This window comes from Cryptomeria japonica, chromosome 3, assembly GCF_030272615.1.
Source record: "Cryptomeria japonica chromosome 3, Sugi_1.0, whole genome shotgun sequence".
Lineage (NCBI taxonomy): Eukaryota > Viridiplantae > Streptophyta > Pinopsida > Cupressales > Cupressaceae > Cryptomeria > Cryptomeria japonica.
In genome coordinates, this window is record NC_081407.1 from 522,866,071 (window position 1) to 522,884,060 (window position 17,990).

General features: G+C 32.6%; 1 protein-coding gene across 1 annotated transcript; it reads left to right on the forward strand.

Moving 5' to 3' along the window:
- The first annotated feature begins 6,762 nt into the window (after positions 1 to 6,762).
- On the forward strand, positions 6,763 to 16,649 carry LOC131060221 (protein NRT1/ PTR FAMILY 4.4). Its single transcript, XM_059217925.1, has 5 exons — positions 6,763 to 6,869; positions 13,877 to 14,094; positions 14,191 to 14,625; positions 15,236 to 15,363; positions 15,683 to 16,649. Exons 1-5 carry the CDS (start codon positions 6,779 to 6,781, stop codon positions 16,440 to 16,442), a joined length of 1,632 nt encoding a protein of 543 aa, XP_059073908.1. The 5' UTR covers positions 6,763 to 6,778; the 3' UTR covers positions 16,443 to 16,649.
- The last annotated feature ends 1,341 nt before the right edge of the window (positions 16,650 to 17,990 follow it).

The following is a 17,990-nucleotide window of genomic DNA, read 5'->3' on the forward strand; positions in this document are numbered from 1 at the left end:
TCTAGTGAGTTCAATTCATTCTATGAGATGCATGGAATTAGAAGACAGTTATTTGCTCCTAGAACTCCACAACAGAATTGAGTTGTTGAGAGGAAGAATCATACTATTTTGGTTACTGGAAGAACTATGTTGATTGAAGGAAATGTTTTGAAGATCTACTAGAGAGAAGCTATTAGCACTGTAGTATATACACTCAACAGAGTTCATATCAAAGGTGATATCAGTAAGACCTCTTATGAGCTTTGGTTCGGTCATGCTCCTACTGTAAAATATTTCAAAGTTTTTGGTAGCAAATGTTATATCAAGAGAGATGAGGATATTGGAAATTTTGATGCTAGAAGTGATGAAGGTATCTTTTTGGGATATTCTAAAAAGAGAAAAGCCTACCGGTGCTATAATAAGAGACTACGAAAGATAGTTGAGAGTGCAAATGTGAAGGTGGATGAGAACCTAGGAAAGGAGATTAGAGCATATAATGATGGTCAACATGTTGTCTTAGCGTCTATTCAGCCTGAAGAGCCTAAGAAGATTAATCTGGTAGAGACTATTAACCTGAATGTTGTTGTTGCTAGTGATGATGTGTATGAACCTAAGGACCAGGACAAACAAAAGACTCCAAGGTATGTTAAATTGAATCATTCTGAGAATCATATTATTGGTGATAAGAATAAAGGTGTGATGACTAGAAGAAGGTTAGTTGCAGAAAAAGTATGTTTGATTTCTAAAATTGAACCTAAAGATGTTGTTGAATCTTGTAAAGATGATAACTAGATAAGAGCCATAGAAGAAGAGTTAGATCAGATTGAAAATGATAACACTTGGGAACTTGTGCCTAGACCTAAGGATAAAATTTTTATTGGTACTAAATGGGTTTCTAGGAACAAATTGACTGAAGTCGGTGAAGTAGTCAGAATTAAAGATAAACTGGTCTACAAAGGATATTCATAGTAAGAAGGAATTGATTATGAAGAAACTTTTGCTCTGGTTGCCAGAATTGAAGTTGTCAGACTGTTACTTGCTTATGTTGCTTATAAAGATTTTAAGGTATATCAGATGGATGTCAAATCTACATTTTTGAATGGTGATCTAGAGGAAGAGGTTTACATTGAGCAACCTGATGGATTTTCACTGTCGGATGTTGGAGAAATGGTATGTAAGTTGAAGAAAGCACTTTATGGATTGAAACAAGCTCCTAAAGCCTGGTATACTAGATTAGACAAATACTTGTTGAAATTGGGATTCACTAAAGGTGTTGCTGACAATAATCTATACTTTAAGATTGAAAAAGATAACATTCTAATTGTTGAAGTCTTTGTTGATGATATTATCTTTGGTGGTGATGATGATATGAGTATGAAGTTTGTTGGTGATATGCATAAATAATTTGAGATGTCTATGATTGGTGAGATGAATTTTTTCTTAGGTTTATAGATTACACATACAAGAAAAGACATCTTTATATCTCAAACCAAGTATGTGAAGGATTTGTTGAAGAAGTTTGGACTAGATGATTCCAAACCAGTTGGAACTCCTATGGTGACTGGTTGTAAATTGTCCAAAAATGATGAATCTTTGAAAGGTAATCAGAGTTTGTACAAATCTATGGTTGGTCGGCTACTAAATCTTACTTAGACTAGACCTGACATTATGCATGTTGTGTGTATGGCTGCTAGATATCAAGCTGATCCAAAGGAGAGTCATGTCACTATTATTAAGAGGATATTCAGACATCTAAAGGGGACTGTGGATTATGGTTTATGGTATCCAAAGAATGATGATTTCATGTTGTGTGCTAACATCGATGCAGATTGGGCTGGTGATGTTGATGATCGAAAGAGTACCATCGGTGGAGAATTCTTTTTGGGAAAGAAGTTAGTTTCTTGGGCAAGTAAGAAACAAGATTCGGTATCCTCATCTACTACTGAAGTTGAGTACATTGTTGCTGCTAGTAATTGCACTAAGATAGTTTGGATGAAGCAAATGTTGAAAGATATCATAGTTATTCATGATGAGCCTTTTGTCATTAACTGTGATAATTCCAGTGCTATAAACATGTCAAAGAATTGGGTGCAACGTTCAAATAATAAGCATATAACAATCAAATATAATTATTTAAGAGAGCAAGTCAATGAAAAGAAGGTGAAGCTGGAATATGTATCCACAAAGGAATAAATTGCTGATATTTTCACTAAGCCTTGGCCTGTAGATACATTTATTTACTTGAGAGACAAGTTAGGGGTATCCACCCTTCCTGGTGAGAGCTAGATGCATTAAGTTGCATCGATCCGGTGAATTTTAGAGCCTTATTCTTTTATCTGGATTGGTGTGTTGGTGTTGCTCCTCTGCTAGATTAGTCTATTGATTTAGTTGTGTGTCCCAGGGGGAGAGAGATTCATGTTTTCTATTTTGGAGATCTTTGGCATTTCTGTCGAAGGGGGAAAGTGATCATGAGAAAAAATGCATTATCTATCTTGATCTTAGGAGGAGTTTGTTGGTGATATCTTCTTTCTTTGCATTGATTGTTTTTCACATTCATATGTTGCCATCAATGCCAAAGGGGAAGATTGTTGGATTTGTTGGATAAGGTTGTTCACCGTTGTTGCTAGGATATGTTGTTGTCATTGATGTCAATATATTCTTGTGGTTTATTCCAGTGAGTTTGGGGAGATCTTCTGATCCGGTTTTGTAACCTGGTTATGCTGATCACTGTTTTGCAGAATCCGGTATTTTCTCCGATATATTTCGATATGATCAGATCTTGTGCCGAGGTTTTGGGATATTGTTTGGGATGATCTTGTGTATCTTTATTTTAGATGGTTCATAATTTTATGCCCCACAAGTTATCTTTCTTCGTGACAGTTGTTGATTGGCTATGTTCTTGAGCTTTCTGATGTTGATCGATGAAGATTTGATAAGTGGTGTTGGTGCAATTGTTGGTGATGATTCTAATGTACTTGATGATGTTTCCTAGTCGTGTTCTACTTTTTTTGGTGATCCGCATTGATTGTTGTGCAAGTTTTTGGTGGTTTTTGTCAACCAGTGATGATTTTTGTGTTATGCGGTATTTGTGATGGTGTAGTGTGTTACAGTTGATCTTGACATGATTTGTGGTGGATGAGATCATTTGGGAATTTGAATTAGGTCCATGCTATGTAATGTAAATCATTATACTGGTCTGGTGATCAATCTTTGTATCATGTAATGTAATCTTTGTAATTGTGAGTTGAGGGTTGAGGGTTTAGTCGACCTTGTTATCAAGGTTGATGAATTGTATATATAGGTGAGTTATTCACTTAGTTTTGGTGTCAATATTGTGTCTGCATTATCAGAGAAAGGTGAATGTGTGAACAAGATATTTATCATTCAATGAAGTGTTGAGGTGAGATTGGTGTTGTAGAGAAGAAAATTGTGCTTAACCGAAACTGTCATCAGGCATTTGTAGATGCTATCATTGCAATTCATTTCTTTTGGATTGTAGTCTGAATCATATTGTAAGTCAGTGAGACTTCCCTGAGGGTTGTAGCCTTTCGGGCAAATATCTTTTGAGCATTGAGCTCTAGGAAGTGTGCCTCAATGCATGTGCATTCCCCATTGTAATATTTTCACATAATACTGCAAAGTATCATCTTACTATGGGTAGGTTCCCACCATGGTTTTTCCCTTAACTAGGGTTTCCACGCCAAAAATCTTGGTGTTGTGTGTTGTGTTGTTAATTTGCTTATCTGTTTATTGCTATAGTTTATCAGTTTATGTCTTGAAGTTTAATTTTGAGATCCAGTGAAGACTGATTCACCCCCCCTCTCAGTCTTCCTTCTCGATTGCTGCTAACATGATCTCCTTATCTTTTTTAGATTTATCCCTCGCAAAGGATTCACCACTTATAAGAAGGGATGGATTCATTGCTTACATGAGCTCTTATATCATAATAAAAAATAAAAAAAAAGTTACATTTAAAAATAAAAATAAAAAATGATAATAATTTGATTGAGTACTGATTAATAACTTCCAACAAAACCCTTAAACTATCCTACAAAAACTAAAAACTAACTTCCAACTAATTATTAATTAAATCTAATTCTAATCCTTTAAGGTGCATTTATTGTATAATGTACAAACCTTAATTTTTTCAACAATGGCAAAGTGTGATAAAGAAACCATTGCAATACATTTCACAACACCATGTAGAAAATTAAATAAATAAAGATTATGACATGATCATGAAGAAAAAGTGTGAAATAGATAAAGTGGCTAAGAAACTAGAATTCCATTTTGCAAGCCAAAGTGAAATTGTGACAAGGGAGAAATAAAAAAGTAACTTGTGATGACATAAAAGTAAGAGATCAAAAGCTTTAAAAATATTATAATAACTAGTCATAAGTGAACAACAGGATTCCAATGTGACTAGAAAAGAAGGATCACTAGTTTAGTGATAATTAGGGGCACATTGTAACCCTTAACACTAGGTCTTCTATATACTACCCCCAAGGTAATAACCAAATCAAGGAATCTAACAAAGCCCTTATCAAAATTCTCAAAAAGATTATTAAAGACACTAGTCATGAATAGAACATCTAGAAATTCATCTCACCTTATGGGCCTATTGTAAGTTAGCATTAACACTCCTACAAGAGTCACATCATTTTTTATATCCTTAAATAAAAACAATTACATGATTGAGGTCAACCTACCTTCATTACATATATATTTATTAAATTTGATTTATGATGAAAAATGCCAAGTTGCACATCCACATGAATTATAGCTTGTAAATGAATAAGTGCCTAATACACTCAACCATCTTAAAGTGTATCAAAATCATCTTTATTATAGCTATAATCAATGTATCAAAGCTAGAGAATTCTAGACTTTATCTTGTCCTTAAAGACAATTAGAACAAGTCCAATTAGGAAAGAGAGATAAAAAAAAGTTTGAACCTAATTGATCGGGTCCCTATGTGATTAAGAAAAAAAATATATGGGGAGTGTAAATGTTGGTTACACCGGATGACTTGGAATTGGAAAAATTGTTCAACATTGTGCATATCAAGAACTTATGGACATGATAAATAATAATAATAACATATTTAAGAGAAAATTCATTCTCAGGTGGAATATATTTCTATGGCACCTTGGCTATGATTCATCGACCATGATTAAAATTTTCTTACAATGTCATGTGTGAATAACTAGGGATCTATTATATTCAAGCACTCTCTATACCTAGGGACATCATCTAGAAATCTTATTTTATCCATCTCATCCACCCATCCATCATTTTCCATCACCACTCTCCCATTTTTATTGTAACTACAAGTTGGGGGTAACAAAATGATCTTTTCTTATGGAGGGTACCTCCAGATTCATTATGGAGGAGCTGGAGGAAATCAAAAGGATTTCCATCCAAAAGAACAAGGATTTGGTGCTCTCTCTTAACTGAGGGCTTTTTCTTTTGTTTTGTCTTGTTTGTCTGTGTTTCCTTTGTTTTCGTGACTACTCGGGATTGCTCCCCTATTTTGATGTTGTTTCATGTCTGATTGGCTGATGGTCGGCTGTTGTACAACTTTTGGTTTCAGGTCCATGTAAAACCCATTTATCTTTATCAAAAACAAAATGATCTTTTCTTCAAGAAAAACTCTTGGAACATTCCTTCTAGCATACTTTTACAGTATAAAATTAGATCCTCCTATGATATTACTCCTGGGAAAATTTAGCTTCATGCAAGCACATTGCAACCTAGACCAATATCCATAATGCAATTCTCTAACATGCCATGGATTGGACCGATCAACTACTAATTTTGTTATCATTACAATACAACTTGAGAGGCAATTCCTTATTAGTGTCATGTTTAGGTCCTCTCCTATTTTACCTTGTTCATATTTGTGCATCCTTTGTCTTATAATTTTTGTGTCATTTTTGTTATATTTATTTGCATCTTTGTATCTTTTAGTGTGTCATCCCACCTACTTACTCTATTGAAACCACCATAATCCATTATACTATGTTGTGTCTAAACATGTGTCTTAGGATATCTCTTCCTTTAATTTTATTTTTCTTTACGTAATCACATCATGCTTTGTTGTTTACCTTTCATTTGTTTTTTATTATTTTTGGATTGGTATTTTTATACATATTACAAGATGTCACCTTGATCTCTATATCTCCATACATTCTATCTTATGCTATCAAAATTAATTAAACTCAATACATTTGAAATCTCCCCAATGATATTTAATTGTGCATTTGTTTATTGTTCTCTATCTCTATTCATTATTAATGTTAAATCAATCCATCAAAGGCTAAAAGGGTAACTAAGAATAACATGAGCCTTACAAGTGTAAAGATGTAGAAGACGAGGAACCATACTCAAAAGTAAAGGAGATACTTGCCCTCCACAATTTGGTTTGGCCTGGAAATGATGAAATAATATGAGTACTTGATATATTGGAAAGAAAAGAATAATGGGATACGGAAACCAATCCCATCACTTACAGGCTTTGGACATTGTTGTGTTATTTCAACAAAGAAAGAAGCAAATCTGATGTGAACGCGAATGATGAGAAAAAAGCTTTGGTGTAGAATGTAAAATGATGGAAGCATGTCAGAGAGAACATTCCATGAGCACCACAAGGAGAGCACAAACAGCTGGCAAAGGACGTTATTGTCAGACCGAATTTAGTACAGATATTCGTCCCTCCCACATCATCTAGTTTATAACTCCACCCTCTCTGAATTTGTTTTATTGTGAAGGAGGATTGAATTCTTGACGACAAGGAAAGATGGTACCTGCCTCGGCCCCGGCCCTTGCCCCTGCCCCTGCCCCTACCCCTGCCAAGCATGGAGGATTGCGAGCTACTCTTTTCATAAATGGTGTGTCTCTATCTCTCTCCTTTTCTATTTCATAAATGGTGTGTCTCTATCTCTCTCTATATCAGAGACTTTGTTCAATCCTCTTCTACTTTTATATTAACTACACTCCTTAAGACTTCCATAAACACTGCCTTTGATTGCCCACACTTATGAGTTGCATATTATTTGTGGGAGATGATTTGGGTTTTTTTTTGTTATCAATCCTTATTGTGAAGGTAGAATTTGTAATTAACATATTGTTGTGCGAGGTGATTCGGAGCTTCTGATGTAGATCTTTGTTGTGAGGGTGGAGTTATGATAATTTTAATAAATTGTTTATAATTTTATCTAGTTTTTCAAATAATTTGAAGATAAGGTTGTAATAATCAATTTTTCATAAAATAAAAGTAGTAATTATTGACAATTATGTTGTTATATCTAATTTTCCCATCGTAGAAAGATCTTTACACACGTGTTAATCTTATAGCTTAAAGAGGTCATACATATAAACTCACATAACATAAATATATATAATAAACCACATAACATATACTTATTTCAAATATACAACCTATGACTGATTACACTACTACTTTGAATGTTCAATAATTAAATGATACTATTTAGCTGAAATTTTGACAAATTATGCTAGGATAAATGTTGTTCATTGATTGAGTAGTATGATTAAGCATTGAAATGTCATATCAAACAAACACTTTGTGTCTGTGTGTGTGTGTGTAATGCTTCAAGGGCCACTTCCATGATTACAAATTTGATCTCTACAAGCGAGAAATTGAATGTGCTTGTAGATTTGAATATATGCATATAAAGCTAAACTCTATTAATTTGGATTCCTTTAACTTATTTTCCTTGATGTTATTTTCCTTGATGTTTGCACCTTTTGAATTGCATAATGTTGGTGTTTATAGACACCATTAAGGAGTTTACTAGGTTTAGAGATTCTTCTTTAGTCAAACACTTACTACGAAATCAATAGTATGGAACCAAAGCTCAAAGATAGAAGGAAAATTGTGGAAGATGGATAGATATGTTGATGTAAGAAAATAATGTGTAATGTTATTATTTATGTATGTTCTTGACGTGATTATACAAGTCAACAATAAAAGCTTTTGATGATGTTTCAAATGAATTAGTCTTGGTACTTAAATATCACACCCTAACATACAAGTTAATATTTTTTGCACTTTAGCTAGCTCATAATAGTTGCTTGGAGGGAGAAAGTGGGAGGCAAAATTTAAATTTAAATTTTGAATGTTCTATGGTCATTTCTAGACTTATGAACTAAATGAGTTTAGATTTGTGAGTATAGATCTAACCTAAATAAAGGAATGGGGCGATTGAAGTTCAAAACTATTTCCAAGGGATAAGTGTATATGAAATCAAATAGGATCATATTTTTTGTTATCCTCCATGCTAGAATATTCTACTTGTACACTAGTCAAATTTCTCTAAGTTTAAATAAGAAAATGAGTCTAGAGCAAAAGAAAAAGTGCAAGGTGTTCATTTTTCAGCATTATATTTTTCCCTACTTCGACTTGCATGTGAACAACTATGGAAGTGCATGGAAAACTAAAACAAGTAGTTGGAAAGAAGGTAAAATATTTTAGAAACTAAAATAATATGCAAATAAGGATATCAATTTGATAAAATCTCATCATTTTGATTGAATCTAAAGACTTACAAAATAAATAGGTGTCAATATATTGTATTTTTCAAGCGTTTAAGAGTACAAAATAACTACAACTTGCTTAAACTTTCAAATATCAAAAGTATATAAAGTAAAAAAAAGGGTAATAGGAATACATCCATGCAACGATCTTCATTGTTCATGCTTTCACATTTGTGTTACCTCCTCTATGCAAGTTGTATTTTCCTAGGCCCTTTTACCATTTCCTTGGCTAACATAGCCTCACTTCTCCTTTGATATATATAATTTATTTATTCTTTCCATGCTTATTACTATTGTTGGCCTCTTCGCATTGTGTGCTTCTTTATAAAATTATCCATGATAGCAACCATGTACCCTTTATTGTGGTAGGGGAATTTCTCCATTGGAAGAGTTTAACATGCTTTTCTACTAGCAACATTTTCACCCAAAGTAAAATATCTTTTAAAAACAACTTGTGATGCAAAGAAGTTAGAAACTTACTTATAGATTCCTATAGAAATATGTTGGTATAATATTTGAATCATTGACACCTTCCAAAAATATTTCTATGGCATGCATCCTACCATAGTAGTGAGCCTTTGGTGAATACTATAGAACTAGTGAGGTTAGCCAAACAACTATTCAAATAGGTGCGTATGTAATTTCACTTACAATTATTTATATAGATCATTTCCAAACAACTCTTATTGCCACCTATTGGTATCTCTACATTGAAATGAACTTTCAAATTTGCATGATTAATCATTTGTAAATCTTGTCATGCATTATTTGTGAAGGAATTTTTTTAAAAATGCAAAGAATCACATAGAGCCTTTCTAATGGAACCAACATATTAACCTTGAGTCCTTTTTTAGCTTTCCTCCATTTATGATTATCAAATCAATGTAGTTTCATTAGACACTAGCTTATAGTCATGTCTCACTTGAACCATGAGAAAGCCTTAAAACCCTCATTAGAAACTCATGCACTAAACTATTAACTCAAGCAAATAAATACTTTAATACAAAATTGTAATAAAATAATCTTAAAGACACACATACACATACATATAAATAGAAAATTTATAACCTTCTTATTAATCTTTATGATTACATATAGTCCTTCATATTTAATAAATCAATACTAAGAAAAATAATTAATATTAATAATAGACCCCCTCGTTACTATTGGACAATGTGAGGTTTTAAAGGAAATTTATTCTAGTTCATGCAAACTCATTGCTACTTCACTATTAGGACATTTTACAACAAGCTTTACATAGTTTTGACACTTACACTTCATTTAGAAATTATTACTTGCAATATTGTATACACAAATTTAAATTGCTTAATAATGGTCTTAGTTAATAAAATCTCACACTATATAAGTATGGATTTTCTTGGTTCAAAAATCTTTCAAGAAAGAGGATCACCAAAAGAATGTATAGGACCTATGAAATATGATCTTATAGTGTTCTTAGAAATAATTTATCTAATTTCTCATCCTAATATACAAAAAGTAAACTTTCTACGATATACGATTATGGATGAACATTAGGATCACCTTTTTAATGTTATATTTAACTCATATCAAGGTGAAATAAACTTGAAAGGCAATAAATATGTAACAACTTTAAAAGTAAGTGGTGTGAGATATAAATGATTCTATTGGCTAGCCACGTCTTGCAATAGCGCATTCAAAGTGAAATTAGGGATAATAACAGTGTTAGGAGTGCATGCCATAATGTAAGGTATTTTAAGGATGAGTAATGAAAGATGATGACATGGTTGTTAATGAAGGGAACACATATATAAAACAAAGCTGGCATGGGTTGTAAGAAGAATCATACATGATACATAAGCTGGTAAGAATGAGTAGTGGCCATAGGATTAGGGATGACACTAGTAAGAGAAGTGGTAGGAATAATAAATATGGTAGGTAAATTCAAAATTGATGAAGGAGAAGATGATGTAAAGAATATATCATGAGGTGTAAGTATTTTAGAGGATTATAAAAGAGGTAATACATAGCGAGGAACAAAATTAGAGGGGAAAATATAGAGAAATAAATTATTAGAAAGGGGGAAACAGTGGTAGAGGTGGAGATAGTAGAGGTAGGGATCACATTGTGATAGACAAACTGAGAGACAATGTCCATGTAAGCAATAAATATAGGGTTAGAGGAGAAAGAGTTACAAGAAGAGGAAGGATAAGAGGATATAACATTAGAAGAAGGCATCAAAGAGATGATGTTATGAAGAGTATTGATGCCAAACAAGTCAATCGCTAATATTTGATGTCAGGGGATGACCAATTGTTGAGGATATTGGATATTCATAAGTGTGTGTATAATAAATTATCTAGTAAGTGGAAGATTTTACTTAGCTATATGTACATTGTCATTAAAATCTTGTTTGTTGTCATGATCCTCAAAATGTTTATGAACATGAGCATTACAAATGACTTCACTTTCATTGGATTTTGTATCCATATCAAGGTTTATATGGGCACTTAATTGCAAATAAAGATTTGGAATTTGAGTAGGTAGCTCCATGAATATAGAACTATGGATATGAGAGATAAAATATGAAGTAATGAAAACACTCTCAAATGTCAAAATTTTAAAAAATGATAAGAGGTTAGATTGTAAAATAAAATCCTAGAGCAAATTCAAGGGTGGGTAAGGTGGGAAAAAGCAAGGTTCCATGATGGATCACAAATCCTAAGATGCAAATAGAACATAAAACAAAGAAAATAAGAAAGGGGAATGGAACTCTATATAAATCTGAAAATAATATATCTCTAACAAATAAGATTTGAAAAGCCTTAAGGAAAAATCAAAACATGAGTTGTAGTATAATTTAAAGTTAAAATATATAAATAAAATAAATTGCATTACATGAATAATCTAGACGAATTAAAGTAACACATACAATAAGCACCAATAATTCTAGGAAATGCAACTAGGCTAATAATAATTGCTACAAATTTAAATATATATAGAGATCAAATCAAATGTAGTGTAGTTAGTTAGAAATGTTCTGATTAATAGGAAAAACAGGTTTTAAGGACCCGAAACCTTTAACAAAGGAGATTAAACAGGATCATCAAAGAGAATCCAGACCAAGAAAGAACAACTAACACAATGACTGGCAATAAAGCCAGTAAACAGAAAGGACAGCAGTGGACAGAAACAACAAAATGAAGAAACCAGAGAAAACACTACACAATTATAAAGCCTTCAGGAGGTCCTTCGCCTTAATCATCATCTGGTCATAATTGGCCAGAGCTGCTTTAAGTTCATCCAAGTCCTTATTTGGCTTATTCTCCTTCTTTTTTCCACTGGTTCTTGTTCTGGGTCCTTGAAAATCTCCTGTTCCTTCAGTGTCAAGGTCAATTTCCAGGGTATCCTCCTCCTCCTCCAAATTGCTGATGAGGGTTTTGGTTTGCCACCAGAGGCCTTCAGAATGTTTAAGCTTTTCTCTGTGATAATTTTAAGCCATTCCTCAATTTTGCTAACTTTATTGACAGTTTCCGTCATTGTTTGATCCATAGCATTGGCATTAGCTTTCCTCTTAATCAGGTCTTTCTCATTTTGCTCAAATCTGGGGTTGAAGGAGTCTCTCATATTTTCAGCTCTAGCAATAGTTTTGGTCAAATCCTCCACATAATCTGCTGTTGACTTCCCTTCGCCAATGCTGATAGTTTCCAGAATCTGAATTCTGCTGATAATTTCCAGAATCTGGATTCTGCTAATAGTTTCCAAAATCTGGATTATGCTGATAGTTTCCAGAAACTGGGCTCTGCTGATAGTTTCCAGAATCTGGAAACTAGTATCGACAATATTAGAAAAGATCGAAGCACTCCTATTAATCTGTTTCATTATTATTTTGTCTATTAATGATCTTTGGGGTGCTATTGTATCGATCCTTAAAAATGATTAATCTGACATCCTCTTGGAGGCCCTGTTCTCCCTTTCAAGTAATCATTTCATCTTGATTGGCAGCCACATTAGCTGCCCAATCAGTAGAACCATTAGCTTCACGGTAAATATGAGATATGAAACTTTTCTCAAAAGTGTTGATGAGGTCTCTAGTAGCCTTTATACTGTTATTGATAGACCATGAGGGCTTAGAGGTCCCCTTGAGGCATTTAATGATGTTGTTAGAGTCCCCCTCAATCCATAGGTAGGGGCAATTCCATCTTTTTGCGAGGAGAATGCCTTGGAGAGCTACCATTGCTTCTGCCTTGTGGTTTGTTTGGCTTCCTATTGGAATAACAATCATTTCCTTACATATACTAGAAAATATTTTTTTAATGATCTATATTTTTAATTAACTTAAATAGGTCTCAAATTTTAAAAATTTAATGTTTATTGATCTTTGCATCAACATGAGAGTAATGTCTTGATCTTATAAAATGTAGACTAAATCTCTCTCACCTTAATTTTTGTCTAAATAATGATTTAGGACTAGAAGTGTTTACAAACACATAAAAATAATTTGTTGGATTACAAGATTTATGTTTTCCTAGGTCAAACCTTTAGATAAATCAAATTTATAACTCTCAGCAAAGATTTGAATGCAACAAGCAAACATATAACAAACCTAGGATGATGTCTCAAATAGACAAATATAGAGTAGAGTTTCATTTAAGCCCTTGAATCTAGATATTCTTTTCTTATTACTTGGTGATATCCAATGTCCTTTCAAATGAAAGAATGGAAGTCTTTAAAATGCAACAATCAAGAATACAAATCAACATAATGCACACAAGGTTGGTTCATATATATATATATATATATGACAAGATTGACATTTAAAATTTGAATTTTGAAAGTTGTAAAATCCAGTACGGTGAAACACAATTAAACATTTTTATTATGCATTGTTGGAGATTGGGTCTAACAAAATAGTGTTTGATTGAATAAAATGAAAAAAAGGGGGTCCCTATCTTACAAGAGTCAAAGATTAAAAGATTAGACTTAGCTTTTAAGTGGCTCGTGTGAAATCATATTGATAAATGAACCTAATGAAAAAACTATTATGAACCACCTAGAAACAAATCAAAAGTTAAAAGTTATGAATGATTTAATCAAATTAAACAGATCCCAACTAAATCTATTTAATTTAGCTGAAATCCAAATACTAGTGTGTTTAGTGGCATCCAGAAGAAACCAACAGAGTGAGCTGGTCCTAGGTACCTTTCTGAAGATTTCCGTGCATGTTTTACTTTATTCCTACAGAGACACAGGCTTTAAAATATTTTAGTACAGGAGTTTTTCTGCGTTTAGGTATGGGTCAATTTATAAAAGAGTAGAAAAGTATTTGTATTACTTACAATTTTGATTGGTAAGACAGGTGTGCAGGCTTTGGAGACAACGGCAATTGCAGCAGTAGGAAACAACCTGATTACCTACCTAGTTAACGACATGCATTACTCGCTCTCTAAATCTGCTAACATTGTCACCAATTTCGTCGCTACAACTTTTCTGCTCTCCATTCTAGGCGGATTTCTCTCTGACTCCTACCTCGGAAGCTTCCTCACAATTTTAATCTTCGGTCTCATTGAATTAATTGTATGTCTTAAGTTTTTTTAGTGTTCAACGGAAATGACAAGATTATGAATTTATTGTAATGAATTGCGAAAAGTATTAACATTAGTGTTGATGTAGGGATACATTGTAATTGCAGTAGAAGCTCACGTTCCAAGTCTGAAACCTGAAGCGTGCGATGTGAGAGGTAGTGTTGTTTGTGAAGAAGCAAAAGGCGTAGAAGCGGTGCTTCTTTATGTGGGACTTTATACGATTGCTGTGGGAAGTGGGTGTTTGAAACCCAACATAATTGCATATGGGGGAGACCAGTTGTCATGTGAGGGTGAGGCAAATGGGAGGAGGGCAAAGTATTTCAATATGGCGTACCTGAGCTTTTGCGTGGGAGAAGTCATCGCTTTGACCTTGTTGATTTGGATCCAAACCCGTTTTGGTATGGACGTCGGTTTCGGAGTTTCTGCTGGACTTATGCTCTTTGCCTTGCTCATTCTCACATCTGCAACTCCATTCTACTTAAACAGGCCTCCTCAAGGAAGCATTTTCACTCACATTCTTCAGGTACCCATTTCATTTTGCACTCTTCACAACTATTCTACAATGATAACAACAACAGATGGACTGTAATTACTTTTCATTTTCTTAATGAAGAATTCTACATTCATAATCAGAGGTGAAAACATTTTTTTACTTCAAGGAATGGAGGATTTATTAAAAAATCAAAATATTAATATTTAATTATAAATATAATATTTTCAAAATATTAATATTTAATTATAAATATAATATTTTCAAAATAAATAAATACAAAACAAAAATATATATTGAGCGAAAGAAAAATTTATAATTTTTTTAATGAGTTGTTAATTTGAATTTATTTTATGCTAAATATAGTGGAATAGTTCATGGGCATAAATTGGTAGAAAAAAAATATTAATTTATCACATTAAATAATATAAAAAAACACATAAATAAAATTTTAAATGATGTGAACACTAAAATTTATGTGTTCATGTGTATGCAGTAAAAACAATTTATTTAGAGGTAAAATAAAATAACTCTTTTAATAGATAAAATAGCTTCATATCTATATTTGTTAGCATTTTTTTAGATAAATGTTTTTAAGATATCTATACTAATTAACATTTATTGTGTACATTGTTATGTATAGATATTAGTGGCTGTTCACAAGAAGAAATTGGAACATGCATCTAATCAAAAAATGTTATCAGAATTGAGTGAAAACACATCAAGAAGAGGACCTGAGAGACAGTCACTTAGCTACCCAGATCAATTCAGGTGCTCTTTAAAAGTCTTAAAAAGAAACAATTTCATTCATTTTGACTTGTTTAGGGGTCACTTGAAATTATACTTATAGATGAGTTCTACTAGAGAAGCTAGTGTGATTTCAGATAGGTGGTGTTCCCAAGAGAGATGTGATTTGGTCAAATATGCATCATGATGTCTTTGGTAGATGTAGCCCATCTAAAATCACTTTATTTGATCAAACCCCGCTTATTAATATGATTTCAGGTGAGCCACCTAAACAAATCAAAGCCTATCAAAGCCTAGAATGTGTTATTTAAGCAATGTGATGGGTGACTAAGCTAATTTGCAGGTATTTGGAGCAGGGTGCAATGGTGGAAGAGGAGAGTAGAGAGGTAGAACAACTGAAGCTTGTGATACGCGTGATGCCCATATTTGGGTGCACCATAGTGACGAATTGCATACTTGCACAGCTGCAAACATTCTCTGTTGAGCAGGCGAGCAGCATGGAGAGCAGAGTTGCTGGATTCCAAGTACCAGCAGCCTCTGTTCAAGCCATTCCCTACGTAATAATGGTGGGGGTGGTGCCTTTGTATGTGACGGTGTTTGTGCCATTGCTTCGGCGTATGACTGGAAAGGAGAGTGGCATTTCTCAACTGCAGAGAATTGGCATTGGACTGTTTGTTTCGACCCTCTCAATGGTGACAGCAGCCGTGGTGGAAAGCAAGAGAAAAGCAGTAGCACCACAGAAGCTTTCCATATTGTGGATTGCACCACAGTTCATAATATTTGGTTTCTCTGAAATGTTTACTGCAGTGGGGTTGTTGGAATTCTTTTACAGCCAGTCAGTGGCCGGAATGCAATCCTTTCTCACTGCTCTCACATATTGTTCCTACTCTTTTGGCTTCTTTCTCAGTAGTGCTCTTGTATCTATTGTTAATCTTGTAACAAAGACCAGGAATCAACAAGGCTGGCTCTCACACAATAACCTCAATGAAGACCACCTTGATCTCTTCTACTGGTTGCTCTCAACTGTAAGCTTCCTCAATTTCTTCAACTATATTTTCTGGTCAAGATGGTTTAAATACCACCCAAGTCAGTCCCAGGGATAATCCTGGGAAGAAGAAGAAGAAGAAGATGGTGTTTCCACATGTTGTTGGGATGCTATTCACAAACTTTGAGTTAACTAGAGCTGCTGCTCATTATATTAGTCACTAATATGACTGAAACCTAATATCTAAGGGCCTATTAAACCATAGCCCCACCTCTTTTGTATATCAAGCCTTCCATATAATCCACACAAATTTGGTACCCGCTTACCCCTTATTTCTTTGCTTTGTTTTGAGTTCATTTCTCTTATCCCAAACAGAGATTTAACCCCACCTTTCCTTTCAATAGAAATATATATATATTTTTAAAGATTGTGTGGGTTTATTAAATTAATATAATATAATAAAATAAAAATTTATTAGAAAATATTAATTATTAATTTTTAGATGTAACAAATGAATATAGATTTATTATGATTGTGAAGTTATTTTATAATTTGAATGATATATTTTAGATTTTCAAACATTTATTTTTTCTTTATATTATGGAAATGGTAGTGTTTAAAAGTACAATTGAAATTTGTTATATTAAAGAAGGGAAGGGAAGCTGATTATCTTACCATCTTGTGTCTTAATCAAACCTATTAGTTGATTTGAAAATTTAAAATAAGTTTGAAGACCTACCAAAAATTTGTAAATTCTTATATTTATCCTTATGATTGATGATTGTATGTGGGTGTGTGCAACAAGGATAAAATGAGCATTTGCATTTTTTTTTGTCATCTTGTTAAATTATTAAATTTCTAAATACATGCTAAGAAAAATGCAAATGCATATATTATTCTTATGATTTTGTATGTGTTTGTACATATATGTATAAATACATACAAGTGCACACACAGATGAAGAGAATCAACCCTATTAATTAATTCAACAATCTAAAACAAACATGAAGAAATATTAAGAAGAATGTATGTATGTATATAGAGATAAATTAAAACCTCTTAATTAATACAATAATTTTAAAAAAACAAGTGCCACATAGTGGCCAATACTTGCCTTTTCAGTATTGCAATAATAATAAAAAAATTGTTTAAAGATAGGTTGGATAATAATTTGAGATAATATATTCTTGCAATTACATAATAGAGAGTGCTCATTAAATATAACATAGTTATAAAATTACAATAATATCTATAACTAATTCAAACCTTAATAATAACCTTGCCCAAATTTTTAACCTAATTCTAACTCTAAATCTAACATTAAATACAATCCTAATCCTATTTTTAAAATTTTAACCTAGTTTTGAATCTAACTCTAAGCCTAAATTTAATCTTAATTTAGAAATAATTTGAACCTTATTTGTAACCTTAATCTTAACCCTTATTCTAACACTAACTCTTATTATAAACCTAATTTTAATCCTAATCATTATTATAATTATTTTTGAATTATAATAATAAATAAGAATTAAGATTAAATTTATAATATTATTAAGAATCATAAATTAAGTTATAATCATTTATTGTATTATTGCATTATATATATTTAATATTATATTCAATAAGGATATGTAATATTGTATTTGGTTGATGTAATAATTTTAAT